This window comes from Protomyctophum bolini (genome assembly GCF_963924005.1).
Source record: "Protomyctophum bolini genome assembly, chromosome: 7".
Classification (NCBI taxonomy): Eukaryota; Metazoa; Chordata; class Actinopteri; order Myctophiformes; family Myctophidae; genus Protomyctophum; species Protomyctophum bolini.
The window spans coordinates 8015905-8040112 of record NC_137868.1 but is presented as its reverse complement, the minus strand read 5'-3'; the positions used below and the strand labels follow the sequence as shown (position 1 = coordinate 8040112).

Sequence of the window (24208 nt, the reverse complement as noted above, 5' to 3'; positions counted from 1 at the left end):
ATATTTGTTTTAATATTTATTATTATTATGGTGGCCTAGTATATAATTATATTTTTCGTTTTGAATATTTTCTTATCCAGTAGTCTATGATAATATCCCTTGGGGATTTCCCAAAAAATCTCGTGAGTTGAATTGAATTGTGGGCAAGCTGTTATTTTCAGACCGTTTTTAGAGTTTATTGCGTCAATGGAGTCGTGGTGTGTGTAACATTTAAACATTGCTGACAGTGTAAACATGGCAGTATTTTAGGCTGTTTTCACTGGCATAGAGGGAGCCCTCACCGGTGTGGGCGGGGGTGACATCACTCGCTTCCATTGGAACAGACAAAAGACACACCGACCGAACGCCTGCGGAAGACGCCGAACTGGGTGCGGGCACCATCAGGGCGAAGAGAGAGAAGATGATGCTTTTCGCATCGTTTGTCTGGCAGATAAACACAACATCGCCATGCCGTAGTGGACCAACTGCAGGAGTCTTTTGATGAAACTGAAAGCGGGGACTAGGAGGACTCGGAGGGAGGCAGTCGGGAGGGGGAACTGAGCGAGAGAGAGAAGAATGTATTGGGCTGCTGGCTTCGCCTCTTCCCGACCGTGTGTGGTGGAGCTGGGGCGGAATCACAGCCTGCCGGCTCTCGGGCTGTGTGGCTCCGATGAGCACCAGTCCTTGTATGGCTACATCATTGCGATCCCTTTACATGAATACGGCGGGATCATGTCGGCGTTGGGGTCCGATTCCTGGTGGAAGAAGACTCTCTACATCACCGGCGGTGCCCTCCTCGCTGCTGCTGCATACCTACTGCACGAACTGCTCGCCATCAGGTTGGTGCGGTGCCTGTGATGTAATAACACGTCAATTCAATATGTTGCCATCGTCATAATCCATATGTGATAGACTTTGCATTGTAGTATGTGTTGTTATGTACTAGTACTGGTTGGATATAGGGGTGGCGGCCAAAACAGTTTGCATATTAGGCTACATTGCTTCACATTTTCCCGACTGGGAATATAGCTGCAGGTTTGGGTAGGATTCAGCCATATTTGCCCCCGCAAGGACACGAGACTGGAACCGGAATCACGCGTGTGTTCGTGTTGCCAGGTCCCGTGGGCCATAGTGCTGCTATGTCCACCGAGGAGCTTGTGCGTAAATAAAGCACTCCTCTGGCGCTGCGGTGTCAGGACGACCTTTGCTGAACTCCTGTGTGACACGGTGCTGCTTGCTCTAATGGCGTTCAATCAAAGGCTTTCATGATTCCATCATGCCTATCATTTATTTCCACCATCTGAAAGCGGATGGACTGCATGATGGAGAATGACATCCATGCAGTATTCTTTGCATTGCGAGATTCGTTCGGGGCCTTCGGGCCTATATTGTGCAATGAATTGTGCTCCCCCTGACCGTCAAGGATTATTTGGATTGTCTAGTTCTGCACCGTTACATGCAGTGACCATGCAGGCATGAACGTTTATCATTTCCGCCTCTGGGTAATGATCTTCTGCAGCGTTGCATTGCGTGCGGAGACGCTGCTGAATCACGTGTACTGTAGTCTCCCGTGGCTCATCTGCTGCAGCTGTTTACTTTAGACCATGTAACATGATGTCGTCGACAGTGGCATCGGTTTAGTTATGGCATGATGATTTTCAGGCCTGTCCTATCTCTGCTAGAGCCTTCATGTTTTCAGAACGTTTCAGAACCACTTTGCGAATAGACAGCGTCATTGAATGACCGTTTCAGCACCACTAAAGTGAACAGCGACACTGAAGGCATATAGGCTATATTATATAGCTACTACAGTAACTTATTCTGGTGTAAATTAATTGAAAATGAACGCTAACAATGCACGCAGAAATACAGATTGTGTGAGGCCAGAAGGAAGTGTATAACCAGCTATATTGTCTTTGCAGTGATACATTCTCAATATGTTGTGATGAGCGCTTTGACATTTTGTCTTATATGAACCTTTCTTGAGAAAAGGATATCCCCTTGAGATGTATCATCTCGTTTTTGAGGGTGTGTAACAACATAGGCCTACAGCAAATGCAGAACAATACAACAAATACATTCATGCATAAACAACAAGGACAAAACAAACAACAAAGCTATCGCCGCTCCCACCCCACCTAATCACCCGCAACATTGTATCAATAAATCAATATATTCATGTAATTATATATTGCGTGGTAGACGTGTATATTCAGAGTACAGACCTATCTTGGATAGAAAAAGGAGACTATACATTAAGTGTGGGCGACTGCTAGTCCTGACCTAACCCTGTAGTTACTCTGAATTATTCACACTCAAAGATATGTGTCAGTGTGTGTACTCAAAGACTAGCCAAGCCAAAGAACAGACCGTTGCTGCAAGAATAATACCCTAATAATCATCACATTATCTCCATCATAATACTACATGAAGACTAACAACTTAGTACTTTCAAATTGGTGATTCAGAGGCCCACCATTCTGGATTGATTGATTACCAAATGAATAAACCTAAACCAGTCGCTAACTGGGTAGTCCCCAAACTGCCTGCAGTGGTTTTCAACCAGTGGTCCTTGAGGGGTTTCCAGGTGGTCCCCAGCTAAATGATGGAGGGTTGGTAACCAAATGTACCCTTATAGAGCGTCGCAGTCCCGCCCCCTTTCATGACAACGCCAGGCCCAGGAAATAAATCCCAATGCATTTTTCCCATAGACATTTCAAAAAGTAATTATTTAAAGACCTTTTTAAGCGTCGTACAAAGCCAACTCGAGTTGTGACAAATCAAGACAACAAACACAATAATATTCGGACCAAACAAATAATTACAAAGAAGAAAAACAACAAAAAAAGAAATGAAGCAGATCATAAAAAACAAAATTATCAACCTGCTGCTCGTTATTGATTCCAGGTTGTTGTTGGCTGTATAAAAGTTTCTTCCGACATTCTGTTTTTATTTCGACAGAATTTGGTCTGTGCAAAAGTAGCGACATTTAACATTAGGTCCCTGAGAATATGATGGTGTTTGACAGTTAATAGAGAAACCGCTGTCGCTGAGAATAGGGGGTGTGTGTGTGTGGGGGTGTGTGTGGGGGTGGGCATTGTTCTTTAAAAAACACAGCTCAGGGAACCAGGGACTGTCCCAGCTGTGTCAACAGCCTATAATAAGCGGAAGGTGATAGCCTATCGCTTCCTGGGAGAAAAGCCTCCAAATGAACAGCATGCACTGCTACTTTGGTCCAGTCATGGTATTGTATATCACAGTGGCATGCATTATGTTACACAGCAATTGAGCTACGCTGTACGCTAGCTTTTCACAGACAAATCCTTCAGCCTTTTTATACGTTCATTGAGTTCACCTTTTTGTTTGTGTGCAGTGATGGAATGTACAGCAACTAAGTGCATGTACTATATGTCGTCTTCTATGTATGTCACATCAGCATTATGTTACACAGCAATTGAGAAATATGCTAGTTTCTCTCTCGGGGCAGATTTTGCCTCTGCCTTTTAGAGGTTCATTGAGTCTTTCTTTCCGTTTGTGTTCTATAGGAAGGAGCAACAGCTGGACTCTAAGGATGCCATAATACTCCATCAGTTCTCCAGGCCAAAGAATGGCGTTCCCAGCCTCTCACCGTTCTGCCTCAAGATAGAGACATACCTGCGCATGCTGGACCTCCCCTACCAGGTAAAACTAACTGGATTCAATATATTCTTTTAATAATAATAATAAAAGCTTTAATTTATATAGTGCCTTTCATGAACCCAAGGACGCTTTACAAAATGTACCAACAACAAACAAAAACGATATGCCATAAGCCTGAGAGAATAAGTGTCTTTTCAAGGCAGCCTTGGAAAAGAGAGTTCCACAGGGGGGGGGTGGGGGCTGCCACACTGAACGCTCTGTCCCCGAAGGTTCACTTGACTGCCTTGGGGACAGAGAGGAGGTCCAAGTTTGTGGACAGCAGGTTCCGTGTCACAGGAGGTTTATGGAGGAGGCCTGAGAGGTACTTTAGTTTTCAGTGTTTGCTAAACATAGTGTGCTGAATAAAAAACTAAAAAAAAATCTCCAATGGAAATATCCTAAAATACAGGTTCGTATAGTATAATCGGGGACTATAGACTATTTGACATTCAATGTTGTTTTTCCACAAATGAGTCTTGAAAGAATGGGAGTCGTCTTGTAATCAGAGTCGCCATATTTTATTCGGCACAATATGGTATTTGGTTTCAATTCTTCACATGGTGCTTATTGGTCCAGAAAACTCTGCCCACTAGCTTTGATCAAACAACCATTCCAAGTGTTTATAATATATTGTCATAAAACTATTTACCCTCAACCAAGGTGTGAACATGTATTCGATGTGTTTAACTACAACTGCACATGATTCATCCCCCCCCCAGAAGAATGTACACTGTACAGTATACATATTCTACAGTATATTCTAATTTCCCCTTGCAGAATTTCTTTGACGGGAAGCTGTCGCCACAGGGAAAGATGCCGTGGATCGAGTACAACAATGAGCAGGTGTCCGGACTAGAGTTCATGGTGGACTTCCTGGAGGAGAAGCTGGGCGTCAACCTCAACAACAACCTGAGTCCTCAGGAGAGGGCTGTGTCCCGCGCCATCACCAAGATGGTGGAGGAACATCTGTACTGGTGAGTTCAAAGACAGACTAATATGTGACTCTCTAAGGTCTGATACAGATTTACAGAAGAAAATAAGATTATGGCACAATGGACCTAAATGTCAACATCTAATTAAAGCAGAACACTTGTGTGTTAAAGTGTGGTAATTGTGTGTAAAAGTGTAGTAAATCCTCCAGTTTTATGAAATAAATATTTTCACCATTTGTCAAGAATAGCAGACCTACAAGCTGGCAGCGCGCCACTCGGTGGCGCGCTATGAGCTTGTAGATCTGCTATTTTTCAATAGCTAAATTATAACATAATGTTTAAAACACCAAAAGGGGTTCCCGCCCAAAATGGGTTAAGATACTTTAAGGGACATTAGACTTTAATAGCGACCATGAAGAGGCCAATATATCTCTCTATATCTATCTGAACATGAGTGATAAAAAAAAAAAAACAGTTGTGAGAAATGAAATGAAGAGTGAGGACCCACCTGTCACAAAGGGTGGTGTGGGCTACTCCTTAACTATAAGGGGCATACCGACCCGTCCCGGCTAACTTTGGGTGTATAATGTGATCGTCTGTCACTAACGGGATGTCCTCTGTGGTACTGATGAGTCATACGTCTGCTGAGAAACACCCTGTTGCTAGGAAGTCATGTACTGTAGTAGCACTCTGTCTTGTCCCACAGAGGAGTAGGATTATTTTCCATTACCTAAAAGCATTATCCATCATCATTCTGTACTTTCCACTCAGAGCTCCACACTGAATGCCGTCACCTTTTCTCCTTCTTGGTTGTTTGACAATGTCAAAAATAAATGCCTGTTGTTGGGCCTCAGTATGCATTGCAATACTCAACGTCGTACCTGTTCATCTGTCCCTTTTCATCTCCGTCTCCGTCTGATCTCAGTCTGGCTTTGGCGCTTTTTTTCCCTGGAAAAGCAGTCTGCAACAAGTACCTTAAAGGGACACTTCACCCTTTTTGCAAAAAAATATATGTTAATGATGTTTAGAAGCTTTAGAACACTTTCCTGGGGGTATTTATGTGTGTAATATGTGGTTTTAGATTGTAGCAGTGAGCCTGTTGTCTCTGTCATGGACACTGGTCTCACTACCTTCCTGGACTACAATTCCCATAATTATTTGGTGCACTGCTCCTCCTTGTGGATAGGGGGGAGAGCTGTCTTACTGAGACAACATGTAGTCCAGGAAGGAAGTGAGCCCAGTGTCCATGACATCAGAGACAACAGGCTCACTGCTACAATCTAAAATATCTAAAACCACATATTACACACATAAAGACCCCCAGGAAAGTGTTCTAAAGCTTCTAAATGTCATTAACATATATCTTTTTGCAAAAAGGGTAAAGTGTCCCTTTAATATCACTGTGTAGATATATATACTGTCTGGAACTTGTTCGTTGTGAAAGATTCATCTCCAAGGGGGCGGTTACAAACGCATTGAAATGTCACAGCAAAAACATGTCCCACTTTGAATAGTGGGTTCAGATTGATCACCTACAACTCTAGGGTGAGTGAAATGTAGGCATGTCGGTCTGATTGGTGGTTCTGAACAACCAGACCATATATGGGCTTCATTGGGTATATTCATATTGGTCGTATCAGCGATTCTGGACGAGCGCCCAGCCGACCACCGTCACCACGTCACGCTGCATGGGCACTGCAGTGCCCAGCGTCGGGAGTTTATCATTATGTGGTCAAATGGGTTGGCCCACGGTGCGTTTCAAGGTTTTCAGGTCGGCCCTGATCCAGAAAATGTCGGGGACTATTGAACTATATGTCTATATTTAAATGGAAGGGCTTCATATTTAACACACAGGGCTTTAAAGCATGAGGAATGACGATATTAATTTAGCTTCTACTTGAATCTGTATCTGAGATCCAGAGTGCCATTTCATGCAAGCTGCCAAGTAATACGATTGATATTTTGTAGACAGAGTTCCCCCCCGCTGTGACCTCCTCGTCCTTTACAAATTCTTGGCATTTAATCCCCCCCCCCCCCCCCCCCCCAATATATCATATCCTTTTGATGTTGGCACTTGGCTTCTTTATGATGTAAACCACAATTTCAGTCAACCCCCTTCAGAAGAGTAGACTCAAGATGAATCACTCAATTATAAAATGGTATTATATATTCTCCCTGCTCCGCGTGCAGTGTGCGTACAGACAGTAACTCAGAGTGCAGTGCAGGGTACTGTAAATTACATAACCCAGAAGGCCCTGCCTTTATTATTACATATTGTTACTGTCGGGCAGAAACCTCGTATGTCCAAATACATTACTTTGTTATGTGTTCCAATGGATCCAATGAAATTATTGCAACTATAGGTCGCAGCTTACTATGAAAACCTGCAAATCCCGTACGCCAGTCAGGTCACGCCTCCATATATGGTTGTCAGTCCACGCCTCGACATGCCTCGTGACATCACAAGGTCCATACATGGGCATTCTGAGTATTAAGCCCATATATGGGAATGTCAATATACAGTATGGCCATATTGTGACAGTCTCATGATAACCAGTTTTCCAACAGACCAAACATAGCAGATATATATATACAAGCTCACGGCATGTTGCACCGCAACACATTGTCTATTTTAGGCTATTTTTGCAACTTTTAACGTACGGTCTGTGTGCCCTTGTTGTGCCCTTGTGTTTCCTGGAGATCTGAGTGAAACAGTTGTAGAACGCTTGTAGAGGTTGTTTCACATTAACCTAAATACCTCCCATTCTTCTCTCTCTCTCTCTCTCCTTACCACTCTCTATATCTTCCCTCACCTCCTTTTTCTGCGTTTCTACCACCCCCATCCAACCCCCCCAGCCAACCAGTCCTTGTGCTATGTTTAGACCATGGTTTAGACTCACGTATTGATTGAATTATTTATGTCAAGGAAGGGCAGTGGGGCATCTTGTTGCTCTGTGTAGGGCCATCTGCTGACTATCAGCTGTCACCATGGCGTTGTGCTCACACACACGTTCTTTCACATCCATGAGCGAGACTGATTGAAGTTACTGTAACGACTGTGACTGTATAGCTCCAGGAAGCTCCTCAGTGGCAACCATGTTGACTGTATCTTAATATTGTATACCTCACTGGTCCGAAACACTGGATCTGGGGACCACCAGGAGGACGGCCTTTTTGAATCCTTAGTTTCCATCGTACACTGTCAGAGTTGCAGACCCGTAAGGGTCCATTTGGGAAACGTGGAGAAACGGTGATCTATCTGGAGTCAAACACTTCATTATATGTATGCATCGTTGATTAATGGCTTGGAAACAAGGTGCAATTGATTAAAATGTTGTCTTTTTAGCCTGTAACATTGTATTTGTGGTATTAACTGAGAATTAATGATGATCTTTAAAATAAATATAATTTTAAACATGGTGATGATTTTTCATTTAGTTTTTTGGGGGAAACGGTTACAGCAGCTTTAGGGGACGTTAACCAACATTGCAAGCATTTGAACATGGTTTTGTTTTTAGTGTGTGTTTATCCTTTTAGAGTGTATGTAGTCTGTATATCATGTTACGGGAGGACACAGTGTAATGTATGAGTACTGGACAGTCAACAGAGATGTACACCAGATGCTCTTATTTAATTTCCAGTCATCCAGGAGACTGCAGACTGGAGCCAGTGGGTCTAAAAACACCACCATTATCTATAGACATATCACAGGAGAGGGTTTTGTCTTTCTTTCCCAACAGACAAGACTGTTCCTAGAAAGAAAGTATCTCATCTACACGTCTCTCTTCTATAAACACATATTCATCAGTCAAGCTTGATATTTTCAGACAAATATTGCAGCTGAATCTCCGATACATGTCGGCTAATTGAGACAAGGTGAAGAAACCAGAAAGTTGTTGATTGAGTCAGCAGATGGCCAGCTAATGTGTGGGTAGCACCTCCAAAACAATTGACAAAATGGCAAATGGTTGGTATTCACCCTTGCTATGAGTTGCTTAGTGATTGGATGATTGTAGTAATAAGGAAAAGAAACATCAGGGTGGAATATGAGTCTGAGAAATGGGAGTGATCCGTGTTGATCACATGAGTATAGAGATAGTGTATACTGATTTACGTGATGTATGGATACAATGTGTACGAGTAATGAAATGTGTCTAGTAAAAATCGGCCTCATGGTGATGCTATAACAGGCCGTTCTGAAGAATTTAGTCGTTGGCATCCAGGGAGTGTGCGTGCGCAGTTTGGCATCGGCCGGGCCAACGGTGCCAGAGATTAGCTGTACACGGACAGACGGACACACAGACTGATGGATGGATGGACGGATGGACGGACAGAGTGTAAAACATTCTCCCCCCCATGCCTTCGGCTGGTGGAGACAACAATAAGCTGCTAAAATATCATCCTCTTTGTGACTGCAATCCATCTCACAGGTTGGGTATGGGTAGGTCGGACATGTCAGCTCAGTGGCCTTGTGGTTGTCCTGAGACTGGGAGGTCAGGGTTCAATCACGGCCGAGTCATAAAAAACAGACTATAAAAATGGTACAAAATGGCTCCCAACGGAGCCATTTGAGGAGATTCCTCAAGGACACTTACTTATTATACATTAGGTAGGATATGTGTTTTCGTCAACTAAAACTATGCCGAAAAATATTCGACTACCTTAAAAAAACTAAAAACAAATTAACTAAACTATGCAGACTACAAAATAGATTAAATTGTTCGTCGTTTCGTCAAACAAATTAGACTAAAATGTGGAGAAGAGATTGAGCCGAACTAAAAGACAATTAAGTAATTTTATGTTTGGTTGCGCTCGGGTGAAAGTAGCTATGCAAACAAGTACAGTATATGACTCAGGCATTACACCATCAAAATATTTGTCTGCAATATAAACTGTAGATAGGGTTAAAAAATATCAGATGACCCAAACTAAATAAAAAAATATTCAAATACTATAACTAAAACTATAAATTTAAATTAGCTGTCAAAATTAACATGTATACACTATACAGTACATTATAGACACGTGCACAGGTTGAACCATTCTTTACAAGAAATGAAAAAAATAGCTTGTGTTCCATTGGGTCCAATCAAATGTAGTTATTATTTAGTTTAGTCCCAAGCTCTTGTTAATTCTTTTCATTGGTTAAATATTTATAGAAAAAACCTTAAAGCTGGTGTCTCGATTTTGGGCATGTCATAATTATAGGCAGAGAATTATTTTGGAAATAGTCAAACTAGCAGATTTTCAAGTTCAATGCCTTGCGATACTTTGTGACGTAGGTAGAATCCGCTTAGAATCAGTTATTTTCACTAGTTTCTCGTCATATGAAGAAGTAATAATAGGGGCATTCAGTTGTGAAATTAAAAAAGAACAGTGAGGATATACATGACGTTAGTACTGTCTACTGTATTGAACTGCATTGTTATCCTGCTTACTACAACACTTCACCTTGCACCAGCGCACAGCCTCTTCTCTCAGAGTGTGCGTGTGTGTGGGTGTGCGTGTGTGTAGAGACGAGGAAATGGTGCATAAACAATTTTGGCTTGCTTAAATGATCGGAATGCGCAAAATACAAATATCTATTCTGAAGAATCAGCTCTTCAGACGACACCTCACCCCCTAGCATAGGGCTCCTCTCTCCTTGTATCCCATCTGTGACCTTTTTTCGATATATGGTATAGTTTTTTCCCCATCTACTTGTTCAGTTTTCGTTTTATATTTAGTTTTGTTTTTTTCACCACTAATGTTAAGAATGTGATTTAGAGATGTTGTCTGGACAGATGATAAGTAAGTAAGTAGCCTTGCCGAGCCATGAGGCCCATAGGGCAGGAGCCTATCTCCTGTTTCTGTAGCCATGAGACCCATAGGGCAGGAGCCTATCTCCTGTTTCTAATCTGTAGCCATGAGACCCATAGGGCAGGAGCCTATCTCCTGTTTCTGTAGCAGGAGCCTATCTCCTGTTTCTGTAGTGTGAGGCAGCTTGATGTACAAGTACACCCCCTGGACATGACGCTAGTATGTCACAGGGACTTACCCCCAATCCAACCCTTGATGCTGAGTGTCAAGCAGGGAGGCACTGGGTCCCATTTTTAGAGTCTTTGGTATGACCCGGCTGGGGATCGAACCCCGACCTCCCAGTCTCAGGGCAGACACTCTAACCACAAGGCCACTGAGCTGGCTTAATATAAATGTTTACCTGGTATCCTACCGTAGTTTCTTTGAGGCAATACATTGTTCTCGCTTCACTCTATTTGTGTGACTATTTACAGTGCTGTTTGTTGTCTTTAGGGCTCATGCTTACTCCGATCTCGCACTTGTAAGTCAGTAAGTCACTCTGGGTAAAAGCATCTGCTAAATGCCTAAATTGTATTCATTTTAAGTAGCCTACAGTGTCACATAAAGTTGTCTTATAAGCGTTGTTTGAATATTATCTATTAATGTACTGAGAATGGTACAGAACGGGCAGAGGAAGCTGTTTTATACGCTCCAAGGTTTTAAGCAGCTCACCATGGTTTTTCATTACTTTTTCTATTACTTTAAATGTCCCCTCAATTAATTTCTTATTGCCTGAATTCTCAAGTTAACTCAAAGCATTACATTTGTATTGCTTTGGATCATCAAGTTCCATTTCTGTACAGTTAACTTGATGATTGTGTTGTTTTCCAAATTCCAGCATTTCCAGGATAATAGTTGTATCTAATGTGTGTGGATATTATGCCATGTCAATATGCAGTGTTTCATTTCAGTACTGTATGTCTTGGTACTGGAACTGGCAGCCTATTATAGCATCTGTGTTAATACTGTACACATACAATTATAGAATATAAAATCCTCTCTGAGAGAGGTCGGGGCTCAATCCCTGCCAGATCCATACCAAAGACTATACAAAAATGCCACCCAATGCCTCCCTTCTTGGCACTCTGCATTAAGGGTTGGATTGGGGGTAAGACCCTGTGACATACTAGTGTCATGTCCAGGGGGCGTACTTGTACATCAAGCTGCCTCACGCCATATGGCCTGCATGGGAAGCATTGGTTCCCAACGGTTAAAATACGAGTAATGAAATGTGTCTAGTAAAAATCGGCCTCATGGTGGTGCTATAACAGGCCGTTCTGAAGAATTTAGTCGTTGGCATCCAGGGAGTGTGCGTGCGCAGTTTGGCATCGGCTGGGCCAACGGTGACAGAGATTAGCTGTACACGGACAGACAGACGCACGGACTGATGGATGGATGGACGGATGGACAGACGGACAGAGTGTAAAACATTCTCCCCCCCATGCCTTCGGCTGGTGGAGACAACAATAAGCTTCTAAAATATCATCCTCTTTGTGACTGCAATCCATCTCACAGGTTGGGTATCGGTATAGGTCGGACATGTCAGCTCAGTGGCCTTGTGGTTGTCCTGAGACTGGGAGGTCGGGGTTCAATCACGGCCGAGTCATAAAAAACAGACAATAAAAATGGTACAAAATGGCTCCCTACGGAGCCATTTGAGGAGATTCCTCAAGGACACTTACTTATACATTAGGTGTGTTTTCGTCAACTAAAACTATGCCGAAAAATATTCGACTACCATAAAAAAACTAAAAACAAATTAACTAAACTATGCAGACTACAAAATAGATTAAATTGTTCGTCGTTTCGTCAACAAATTAGACTAAAATGTGGAGAAGAGATTGAGCCGAACTAAAAGACAAGTCATTTTATGTTTGGTTGCGCTCGGGTGAAAGTAGCTATGCAAACAAGTACAGTATATGACTCAGGCATTACACCATCAAAATATTTTTTTTGTCGGCAATATAAACTGTAGATAGGGTTAAAATATAGGGTTTTGATGACCCAAACTAAATAAAAAAATATTCAAATACTATAACTAAAACTATAAATTATGTATACAGTACATTATAGGACACGTGCACAGGTTGAACCATTCTTTACAAGAAATGAAAAAGATAGCTTGTGTTCCATTGGGTCCAATCAAATGTAGTTATTATTTAGTTTAGTCCCAAGCTCTTGTTAATTATTTTCATTGGTTAAATATTTATAGAAAAAACCTTCAAGCTGGTGTCCCGATTTTGGGCATGTCATAATTATAGGCAGAGAATTATTTTGGAAATAGTCAAACTAGCAGATTTTCAAGTTCAATGCCTTGCGCTACTTTGTGACGTAGGTAGAATCCGCTTAGAATCAGTTATTTTCACTAGTTTCTCGTCATATGAAGAAGTAATAATAGGGGCATTCAGTTGTGAAATTAAAAAAAGAACAGTGAGGATATACATGACGTTAGTACTGTCTACTGTATTGAACTGCATTGTTATCCTGCTTACTACAACACTTCACCTTGCACCAGCGCACAGCCTCTTCTCTCAGAGTGTTGCGTGCGTGTGTGTGGGTGTGTGTAGAGACGAGGAAATGGTGCATAAACAATTTTGGCTTGCTTAAATGATCGGAATGCGCAAAATACAAATATCTATTCTGAAGAATCAGCTCTTCAGACGACACCTCACCCCCTAGCATAGGGCTCCTCTCTCCTTGTATCCCATCTGTGACCTTTTTTCCATAGATGGTATAGTTTTTTCCCCGTCTACTTGTTCAGTTTTCGTTTTATATTTTGTTTTGTTTTTTTCACCACTAATGTTAAGAATGTGATTTAGATAGCATGTTGTCTGGACAGATGATAAGTAAGTAAGTAGCCTTGCCGAGCCATGAGGCCCACAGGGCAGGAGCCTATCTCCTGTTTCTGTAGCCATGAGGACCACAGGGCAGGAGCCTATCTCCTGTTTCAGTAGCGTGAGGCAGCTTGATGTACAAGTACACCCCCTGGACATGACGCTAGTATGTCACAGGGACTTACCCCCAATCCAACCATTGATGCTGAGTGTCAAGCAGGGAGGCACTGGGTCCCATTTTTAGAGTCTTTGGTATGACCCGGCTGGGGATCGAACCCCGACCTCCCAGTCTCAGGGCGGACACTCTAACCACAAGGCCACTGAGCTGGCTTAATATAAATGTTTACCTGGTATCCTACCGTAGTTTCTTTGAGGCAATACATTTTTCTCGCTTCACTCTATTTGTGTGACTATTTACAGTGCTGTTTGTTGTCTTTAGGGCTCATGCTTACTCCGATCTCGCACTTGTAAGTCAGTAAGTCACTCTGGGTAAAAGCATCTGCTAAATGCCTAAATTGTATTCATTTTAAGTAGCCTACAGTGTCACATAAAGTTGTCTTATAAGCGTTGTTTGAATATTATTTATGAATGTACTGAGAATGGTACAGAACGGGCAGAGGAAGCTGTTTTATACGCTCCAAGGTTTCAAGCAGCTCACCATGGTTTTTCATTACTTTTTCTATTACTTTAAATATCCCCTCAATTAATTTCTTATTGCCTGAATTCTCAAGTCAACTCAAAGCATTTAATTTTTATTGCTTTGGATCATCAAGTTCCATTTCTGTACAGTTAACTTGATGATTGTGTTGTTTTCCAAATTCCAGCATTTCCAGGATAATAGTTGTATCTAATGTCTGTGGATATTATGCCATGTCAATATGCAGTGTTTCATTTCAGTACATGTCTTGGTACTGGAACTGGCAGCCTATTATAGCATCTGTGTTAATACTGTACACATACAATTATAGAATATAAAATCCTCTCTGAGAGAGGTCTGGGCTCAATCCCTGCCAGATCCATACCAAAGACTATACAAAAATGCCACCCAATGCCTCCCTTCTTGGCACTCTGCATTAAGGGTTGAATTGGGGGTAAGTCCCTGTGACATACTAGTGTCATGTCCAGGGGGCGTACTTGTACATCAAGCTGCCTCACGCCATATGGCCTGCATGGGAAGCATTGGTTCCCAACGGTTAATTACTTATGTAATATGGAAATGCAGTGTTTCATCTCAACACGTGAGTTTACTGGCAAGTCTGGCAGCCTAATACTGCACATATATATATATAATACTGTACATACTACATATAATACAGAACATGTCATCCGTTCCTCTCTGCTATGACGGTGTACATTCCTTGATTTCTCCAGGATGGGAGCCAGCCAGTCAGCCAGCTCATTTTTATTTGATACTAGCACAGCGGTGCCCATGTTGTGATGTCAGAACAGATCCATATAGGGGTGATCAGGTCCAGAGCCCGGGGCAGAGGCTTTTGTGCTGGTTCTGGACAACCGGAAATGAATGCCCCAATATTATACACGTGTCCCTTTTATGACCATATATGGAGTTCTTCGTCAAGCATTGCAAATGAGGCTTTTGTGTACCCGTTCCACCCATCTGTCTGTGTCCCTTTAGTCCTATATATATATGGAGTTCTGTACGTGTCAGGCATGCCCAAATATGGAGTGGTGTGATGTCAGAACAGACCAGTTCCATAATGGACCATGGGCGCTTTGAGCAGGGGCCCTGTGGATTACAGACGTACGTGGTGCAGAGACTTGCTGCATTTATAGTTAGATAATATTGTGTGCATTGGGTTCATGCCGTGTATCAAATGTGACAGATGCTATACAGTATGTCTTGCACTGCTGTGTGCTGCTGTGTCTCTGCTGTGGATATATTGATGTCGTGTTGTATTTCACGTCTTCTCCAGGACCAGCCAGCCGGGGGCGGCGGTGGCTCAGGGGTAGAGTAGAGTGCCTGGATGGGAACCGCAAGGTTGCAAGTTCGAACCCGGGCTCCCCCAGAGTTACTGTCGAAGTGTCCTTGAGCAAGACACTGAACCCCTAATTGCTCCCGATGTGCTAGTTGGTGCCTTGCATGGTTTCCGCTGCCATCGGTGTATGAATGGGTGAATGTAATGCACAATCTATGTAAAGCGCCTTGGATAAAGGCGCTATATAAATGCACCATTTACCATTTATAGTAGCATCTGTGCAGTATGCAGCGGTGGCCGAACGGTTTGCGGAGCGGTCTTGATATCGGAAAGGTCGCTAGTTCGTATCCCCGGACCGGCACGTTAAAATTACCACCGCTGACGTGCCCTTGGACAAGGCATTGAACCCCTACCATGAAATGTTCTATGAGCAGGGCCTGGCTGTAAACAAGTTCTTGAGCTTAGTCCAGTTACCCTGGGTAAACATAGTACCTTTCCTTACCTTTCCTTCAGTATCTGTGCAGTATGCTAGTCCAGTGGTTCCCAAAGCTTTCAGGTCGAGACCCAAAAGAGAGATTAGACGTTTGCCCGGGACCCAAACTAGTGGCAATAGCAGATCTACAAGCTCACAACGCGTCGCTTCCGCGCCGCGTTGTGAGCTTGTATAACTGCCGTTTTCACTACTTCTTCATTATTTGGATTTCTTTTATTCACGGAATTTCTTACATTTCTTGCTTTGTTTGTATAAAATTATATAAATGTTTGTATTAAAATAAGTCTTTGGAGTGGCACACAAATAGGTTTTCTTCATTCTCGTCTGTTAAAACAGTCTCCCTCCTGTATATGAGACAGTACTGTATTATCTCCTGTCTTTTCCCCACAGGACGATAACGTACTGCCAGTGGGTGGTGGACAACTGTATATATGAGACGGTATATGTGAGTCTCCTGTCTTTCCCCCTGACAGGACGATAGCGTACTGCCAGTGGGTGGACAACTGTATATGAGACAGTATACTGTATTATCTCCTGTCTTTTCCCCACAGGACGATAGCGTACTGCCAGTGGGTGGACAACTGTATATGAGACAGTATACTGTATTATCTCCTGTCTTTTCCCCACAGGACGATAGCGTACTGCCAGTGGGTGGACAACCTGGAGGAGACCCAGAAGCTGCTGTCGGTCAGCGGGCCGCTGAGCGACGCGCTCCGGTGGCTGCTGGGTCACCTCAACGGCAGCATGGTGCGCCGGGAGATGTACGGCCACGGCATCGGACGCTTCTCCAAGGAGGAGGTGTACGCCCTGATGGAGAGGGACATGAGGACGCTGGCCACGCTGCTGGGTATGTATGTATGCATGTATGAGATGAGATGAGGGTCGCTAGCCCCTCCTATGCCCAGCTTTGTGTGTGTAACTGTGTATCCCATAGCAATGATTTGAATGAGGATGGGGGGGGTGCAAAGTGAGAACGCCAATTGTGATTGGCTGAGCAACGATATTGAGGATAATAAGTTAGGACGCCTAATCGCCTATTGTGATTGGCCGGAGTGTGATGATGATGTATGATGATAAGAGCTCCTCTCACTTCACACAAGTGTGATTTAAAAAAAAAAAACGTATTAGTAAAAGTATCAATACTACAATGTAGAACTACTACTAGTTACAAGTGAGAGTCCGGGATTCAGAATGCCAATAGAAAAGTGTTGGCATTGAAATGTACTTAAAGTACCAAAAGTAAAAGTACTCAACATGCAGAATGTCCCATTTCAAGTTATCAAAAAAATGAGTAGTGGAGACAAATTACTGTCGTCTAAGACAAGTCCATAGTAATTATCCATAATGTATGGATAAGTGGTCAGGACACATAGGCCTTTTCGGGGAGGGGTCAGAACAAATTATGGACTTATGGACAAATTATGGTTATTCGTCTCAACTACTATAAAAAAAATATTTTGAAAATAGCCACCGATTCGGCCTCAGGTCTTAATGGGTTAAGAATGAAGATACAATTACAGGGCAAGAGCGGGGTGACCTTTTCTCCCTCCTAATTGGATTTATTTGGATGTATCCTCTGTCGTGTCCTAAAATTATTATTTATTATTATTTTGTTTACTGAAGAGATGGAAAGACGGGGAGACCACTGGTATTGGTGTGCGTGCCGTGTGTGTGTGTGTGTGTGTGTGTGTGTGTGTGCGTGTGCGTGTCTATGTACATCTCTGAGGTCTAAATGTGGAAAATGGAAGGAGGGATGGGCCAAAGTAACAGATTGTATTGGGGTCTTCGATCGCAGGGCTGTCTAAGTGAGACATCAACATGGAAATAAGCAGTCCTTTCCTATGGAGGAAACTCGTTTTCCATTGATCTGTGCGTACACTGTTATGAAAGATATTTGGAAAATAGAAGTTTCTCCCATACAGAATGCATCTGTATTTTCAGAACCAACGCCATCCTTTGTATATAGCTTCTCTCCAGAGTTTGTGAAGTCTGTGTATACTTTCAAGTTTCTACGTCAAATAATATGACTATTAAAGGTCAAAGAGTGATGATAAAAGCACAGTTGGTTGCCCATGCTCAAATTAGTTTATATTTGTATAATGTCTCTAATAAAGGATAAATGGTTGGGTGAGATCATCAAGTCTACTGTAACACCTTTTACAAGGCTTAAGGAGTTTAATTTAATTAATTCATTGGATCCTCACCAGGTCTGTGCAATGTAGCACAGGTAACTGGGGACTCAATATTTGCCATTGACAATGAAAGGAGAAATTAGGTCAAAACTCCGCCAAATATGACGTAAATTAAACATCAACACATCAATCACATGTCGGTGGGAGCGCTTGGCCAATAAGGGACCACCATTCTTGAGATTTTTAAATGAGTTGGTTGCTTCGAGAGTGAGGTCTAGCCAACACCAATTCGGGATTCCTGGATCGCTGCCCTCCATAAATTCCTATCCATCAGGTTCTTCAGCTCTGCAGTGTTTTTTATTTATTTTTATTATGTTTTATTTTAGTGGCTTTCGCCTTTTTTAATATTTTTTTATGGAGGGACAGACAGTAGGCAGACAGGAAATGGGGAGAGAGATGGGGGGGGGGGGGGGAAGACATGCAGTAAAGGCCGTCGGGATCGGGAGTCGAACCCGCGGCACACTGCCAGACCGAGGCCGAGCTTTGCAGTGTTGTTAGCCAAGCTGTCGCACAGCAGCATGTCTACATAGGTGGTACGCTTCTTTCCCCTCCTGGCTTTGCCCTGGGTTGGCTCCCATAGGGACAATTTACTTGCCTCAAGTTCTGGGTGCCTGACGCAGTGCCATGCCAGCCTCATCCTTCTCTCTCTGACTTTGTCCGTGACGCGTGGTAGGTCCCCATAGAGGTCCACATTTCTGATGCGGTGACACCTAGGGCCATTCGTAGCATTCTTGTGTAGACTGACTCCATCCAGGGCTTTTTCCCTGTTGTACTGTGAGGGTCCATGTCTCATTGTCTCGGCCCCATACAGCAGTACTGACTCCACAGTAGCTATGAACAGCCTCATCCCGTGCAAGGCTTTCCAGGCAAGTGCTCTCCGAGGTACTTGAAGTCCTCGACTTGCTCGAGCACCGTCCCGTCTGCAGTGGCAATGGTTTTGTCCTCGGTGTTGACTGTCATTGCCTTTGTTTTCTTGGCATTGAGCTTGAGGCCGACACCCACTAGTCAGACACCCACTCAGTTCAGACAGGTCTGATGTTTCTCTTAGTGTTGACTGTCATGGCTGTTAGCTCCCACCTGATGTTGTGTGGGAGTCCCAACCACTCCAGACCATACTGAATAACTGCTAGCTTGCATATTGTCTTCAGACTAGGACTTAAATCTAAGATATACAAGTCATCAGTTTTGCCTCCTCTGGACAGGATGATACGATCACCCACTATGCAACAAGCGTCTATAGGTTCGGAATAATCATCAAGTAAGAGGATGTAGGTATCATTAGTAAGTCGTCTAGGATGACCTTTCCTCTTGGGCTCAAGCATCTTCCAGGAGAAGGTCTCTGGGTTGAATTTCCACAGGTCATTCAAGTGCTCGTTCTTGTTGTTGCCACCAAATATGTACAGCTCTCCATTGTAGGCAACGGCTGAATGTTGACAACGTCCTTCTGGTAGAAGCTGTGGCGAAAGTGTGCTCAGCCAGGCGTTGGTCTCTGTGTCAAACACACTGATGTTGTCGTGGCATTTCTCTGTCGAACAGTAGCCCCCAAATACAAACATCTTTTTCCCAATGATGGTGGCGGTTTGACTGATTGAAACAGGTGGGGGAGAGCCTCTAGTTTTAATTAAAGACCACACCATTGTGGTGGTTTCATACATGTAGATGCCATTAGCGTAGGCAGCGTAGTATTCAGTTCTGTGGGATCCTCCATAAATATACATCGCCGTCCCCAAGACGCAGGCTGAGTGCAATGCCCTCGCCTGTGGAAGGGCACCAGAAAGCTTCCATTTGTGGGTGTTGACATTAAATTCATACAGCACATTGTAGTATGTATTGTATGTATATGTACTATTCATCCATTGTTCCCGACAACATCCCCCAAACAGGTAAACGGTATCTTCTATCAGGACAGCTGTAAAAGAGTAGCGCATGGAAGGAACCTCAAGGTGATCTTCTCTTCCAGCTGTTACTTTTGGTAACTTCTTCCACAATAAAGACACAGTGTCGAGGACGTGAACCTCCATCTGCTCCGTGTACTTCTTGAATCTGTCCCCTCCAAAGGAGTACACTTTGTGTCCCACTGCTACGGAAACATGATGGTATCTCTTTGCTCTGGTGTTCTGATGCACCGTCCAGCAAAACATACCTTCTATATAGAAGTTTAAATTATTTTACTTAAGTCTTGGAGCTTAAACAAGTGTCACTGTGTGTACCCTACCATTCATATTGTTTCTGTCGCCCAAACATCACATGAAGTTTGACCAATCCACAAACGATGTGTCACATTAGCCAATCAACCAGGTCGATGCCTGATAATCTCCCTAATTTGGAAGATTGATCACAGTGATGTCATCAGTACCTCTGATGGCATAATTGCTAGCTACACCAGTCTTCTTTCTGCCAAGGTGTCTTCGCTATACCCTGGAGTGCATTGCCAGATTTCAAACACTTTTTTTAAGTTAAAAAATAAAAATCACACTCGTGAAGTGAGGGGCACTCATCATCATCGTACTTAATTGTACATCATCATCTATGACTTAAAACTGTAATATACCAACAGTTTACACTGAGTGTGAATGCACACTTTAAACACTTTAAAAACAGAGTCAAGTGGGTGCAAATGAGAATCATCCTCTTTGGAGGATTCAAAGGAGATGACACTGCATTGATGAGCTGTTCATCTTAGACTTGAGTCCTAGTCTAAGACATTATGTAAACTAGCAGTTATTCAGTACGGTCTGACTCTGGTCAGTCTGAACTCCCACACGACATCAGGTGGGAACTGGTAGCCATGACAACCAACAACAAAATAACAGATTACATGAGTGTGCTCACTGCCAACAAGCTCACCAAAAGAAGGAAAAACTGAAAACATTGAGTCAACTAAACCATATGGATATTCTCCTTTCATTGTCAATGGCATTTAAAGGTTGTGTTGGCACAAAAAGCCGATTTGCTCAGACACATGACGTAAATTCTCTTTTCATTGTCAATGGCAAATGTGACACGGGTTAGGACAAAAAGCTGGCCCTAGCCGCCCTACTCTTACAAAACACTCTAAACATGGGTTGTGTATTTCTGTTTCTCTGTGTCTCACAGGAGATAAGAAGTACTTCATGGGTGCAAAGATGTCAACATTAGATGCCACGGTGTTTGGCCATTTAGCCCAGGCTATGTGGACGCTGCCGGGCACGCGGCCAGAGCAACTCATTAAAGGTTAGTTGGCATGATCCGTGTTAAAGCTACACTATTTTTTTGTGTGTCAATAAAATGTTATTTTGACCAATCTTTATGGTGGATGTGGACTAAACTCCCCATTGCAGTAGACTCATTCCCAGTTGTCCTAGCATTTCACTCTACCTTGCTGACTTGCTGTACCCCTTTCTTCTACCTTTTTATTTCGATTAATGCTAAGGTGCTAAGATAAGGCTTCTAATGCGGACATATCTTGGTCACTAGTCCTCATTATTTTACCACAGATGTCAGTAGCCTGGAAATAGCCAGACGAACGTGCCACAGCTAAAAAGAGAGCCCTGGGCAGATTGGTCTGGCTGGCACTCCTTGGTTTGAATTACATTTTGCTCACCCCGGAGTTGTGGGTGACCAATCGGAGCCCACTATTCAAAGTGGCACAGTTTTAGCTGTGAATGTGTTTGTACCCGCCCCTTGGAAATGACCCCTTTTGGTGTTAGCATTATGTTATGCTTTAGCTATTGAAAAATAGCAGAATAATCGAAGAACGACTGACATAGAAACATAGCTTTTTCAGAAAACTGTCGGGATGTAGAAGACGTTTTTAGAATCTGATCTCAGGTCAAAATGGGTCAATTCATGAAAACACATGCAGCAGCAGCAGCAGCAGCAGTCCACCTAGAGAAACGTGTTTCGGCACGCAGGCCTTCCTCAGCATTTCACACTTAGGAAGGCTGAAGAAACTCAAACTTACAAGAGAGTGCGGATATTCCATTTTTCCAGGAATTTGATTTAGACACTATGCTATATTTTGACAGATGCAATAAGTCTCTATGCACACTATTTATGTGATAATTTGTTTATTGACTAGTGTCTACTCTAACACACTGGATAAAAGCGTCTGCTAAATGCCTTGATTTTAATTGTTAACCCATTTTGACCTGAGATCAGAATCTAAAAATGTCTTCTACATCCTGACAGTTTTCTGAAAAAGCTATGTTTCTATGTCAGTCGTTCTTCGATTTTTCTAAAATAGCAGACCTACAATCTCGTAGCGTGCCACTCGGTGGCGCGCTATGAGCTTGTAGATCTGCTATTTTTCAATAGGGGGTTCCCACCCAAAATGGGTTTAATACAATAATAACACAATTGCAGTGGTTGCATTTGGTCTTCCTGTATATCCAGGTCTGGTCTGACCCCTACTGGTTAACATATGGTACTGTCTGAAGGTCAAAATTCAATTATCTTCCCTGAGCAAGTGAAGTGGTGAAAATGTCAGCACTCATGCGTGGTACTCTGAATCTAGAGAGTACCTTTTATGAACATGCAACACTATTTCATGTATCCGGCTTGTAATTATGTATTTATGTATACATGTATTTCCTTACAAAATTGTAATGTGGAACCTGAAATTGACAATATAAAGCATATTCCTGTTTTATAAGAGCTTTTTAATACCGCAAGGGATACTGTATATTTCCAGAGAACCTAGGGTTGGGTGTGTATCTGTCTGCCTCCACTAGATGGCAGTGAAGTACTGCTGCATTGCAGTGTTTGGTGATGACACAGGCTTTGATTTTGTTTGTGTATCTTCAAAGAGATTGTTAACAGCAGGGAAAACACTGGAGACCGGAAAAAGGTATTTTTTTTGTTTTTTTGGATGCAGAAAAGGATAAAGAAAATCAAAGTGTGAACATGAAATCAGATGTTTCGGGAAGGCATCAAGCTGTGTCTTTGTGGTTGTGTACAGCCTATAGTTTTTGATGAATGAGATTACAATAAGAACATAAAACACCTCTGACTGAGCCATAATCAAAGCATGAACTCACAGCCTGTCGTTGCCACTAAGTGTTATAAAGGCACTGATGTGTCTGCAGTCACCTTGTGGACCCCCACCAAGGACTTCTATTTCAGCATGCTTACTTTTAAGAAAGACGAGAGGCTGTATTTTCTCTAAGCTTGGAATCCCCATCGATGATGTCACTGGTAAGCAGGTCGCTTAACGGTCCACAGCCGGCCCTCCAATGAGACGCAGAGTGAGTAGACGGAAAACATGGCATTTTATAATGAGCATCAGTGAGGACCAATTATATGAAGATAAGGTTGAAAATGTGAAAATGTTCAAATGGGCTGTCCGTGGCCAAATACATGTATATCATTTTGGGGTTCCTTGGAACGAAAAGGGTTTCAGAACTACTGATTTGGAAGGCATTTGTAGAATCAGCCTCTTGTTAAAAAAAAACACTCCTGTCTCCTGTCTTGGCTTTTGTAGGTGAGCTGATCAACCTGGCCATGTTCTGCGAGCGCATGCGCCGGAAGTTCTGGCCCGAGTGGTTCGTGGACATGGAGGACCTGTACTACGAGGGGGACAGTGACGGCACCAGCACCGGCGGCTCCCCCAACGGCCTGCTGGACCTGGGCCTGTTCTCCAGGACTGACACTCTGGACGACAGTGACGCTAGCAGCAACTCGGCGGCGCCCACCCCGCACACCCCGCTCTCCTTCCACTCGCTCTTTGACTCGGACGTGGGCACGGGGTCGGACAACGAGGTTCAGCTCAAAGAGGAGTCCAAGGAAGACCGGCTGGACGTTTGAGATAGGAGGCGCGAGGTGACCAGGTTTGGCTGACAACGAGTCCCGACTGACTCCGCAGCCCTATAACCGGTCGAGAGTTACTGGCCCGCTCTGTGCTTTTACAGACGTGGAGCTGAAGGTCTGGTACTACTTCAACCGGTCGTTCCTATACAGGGCCAGAGAAGAACACTCACTCATGGAGCAACTGCTCCAGCTATTCCATCCTGATGACAAAATCCAAGTTCCCGAGAGTAACATCAGTGTGTAGCCTAACCGTCTCATGGACATTTATATGTGGGGCATATGAACTGAAAGCGCATACTATTATAAATACTATTGTTGCTGTCGGGCAGAAACCTTTTATCTCCATCTTTAAACTTATTTTACAAGATAACGTCTATTTGAAAGAGTTACAGTTTATCTGTGGGTTGTATACAACCCACAGATAAACTTTAACTCTTTCAAATAGTTGCTCTTGTTAATACTTTTTATTTTTTCCGATATTATTGGAAAAAATAAAAAGTATCAACAAGAGCTTGTGACTATAATAACTAGTCTACAG

At 43.1% G+C, this 24208-nt stretch overlaps 1 protein-coding gene across 1 annotated transcript; it reads left to right on the top strand.

Moving 5' to 3' along the window:
* Positions 1 to 555: 555 nt before the first annotated feature.
* Positions 556 to 23946, top strand: faxcb (failed axon connections homolog, metaxin like GST domain containing b; the record flags this gene model as incomplete). The annotated part of the gene is made up of 6 exons (XM_080767509.1): positions 556 to 818; positions 3525 to 3660; positions 4435 to 4631; positions 16321 to 16538; positions 20980 to 21096; positions 23345 to 23946. The coding sequence occupies 6 exons, from the start codon at positions 556 to 558 to the stop codon at positions 23665 to 23667; spliced, it is 1254 nt and encodes a 417-aa protein (XP_080623635.1). The 3' UTR covers positions 23668 to 23946.
* Between the last annotated feature and the right edge of the window lie 262 nt (positions 23947 to 24208).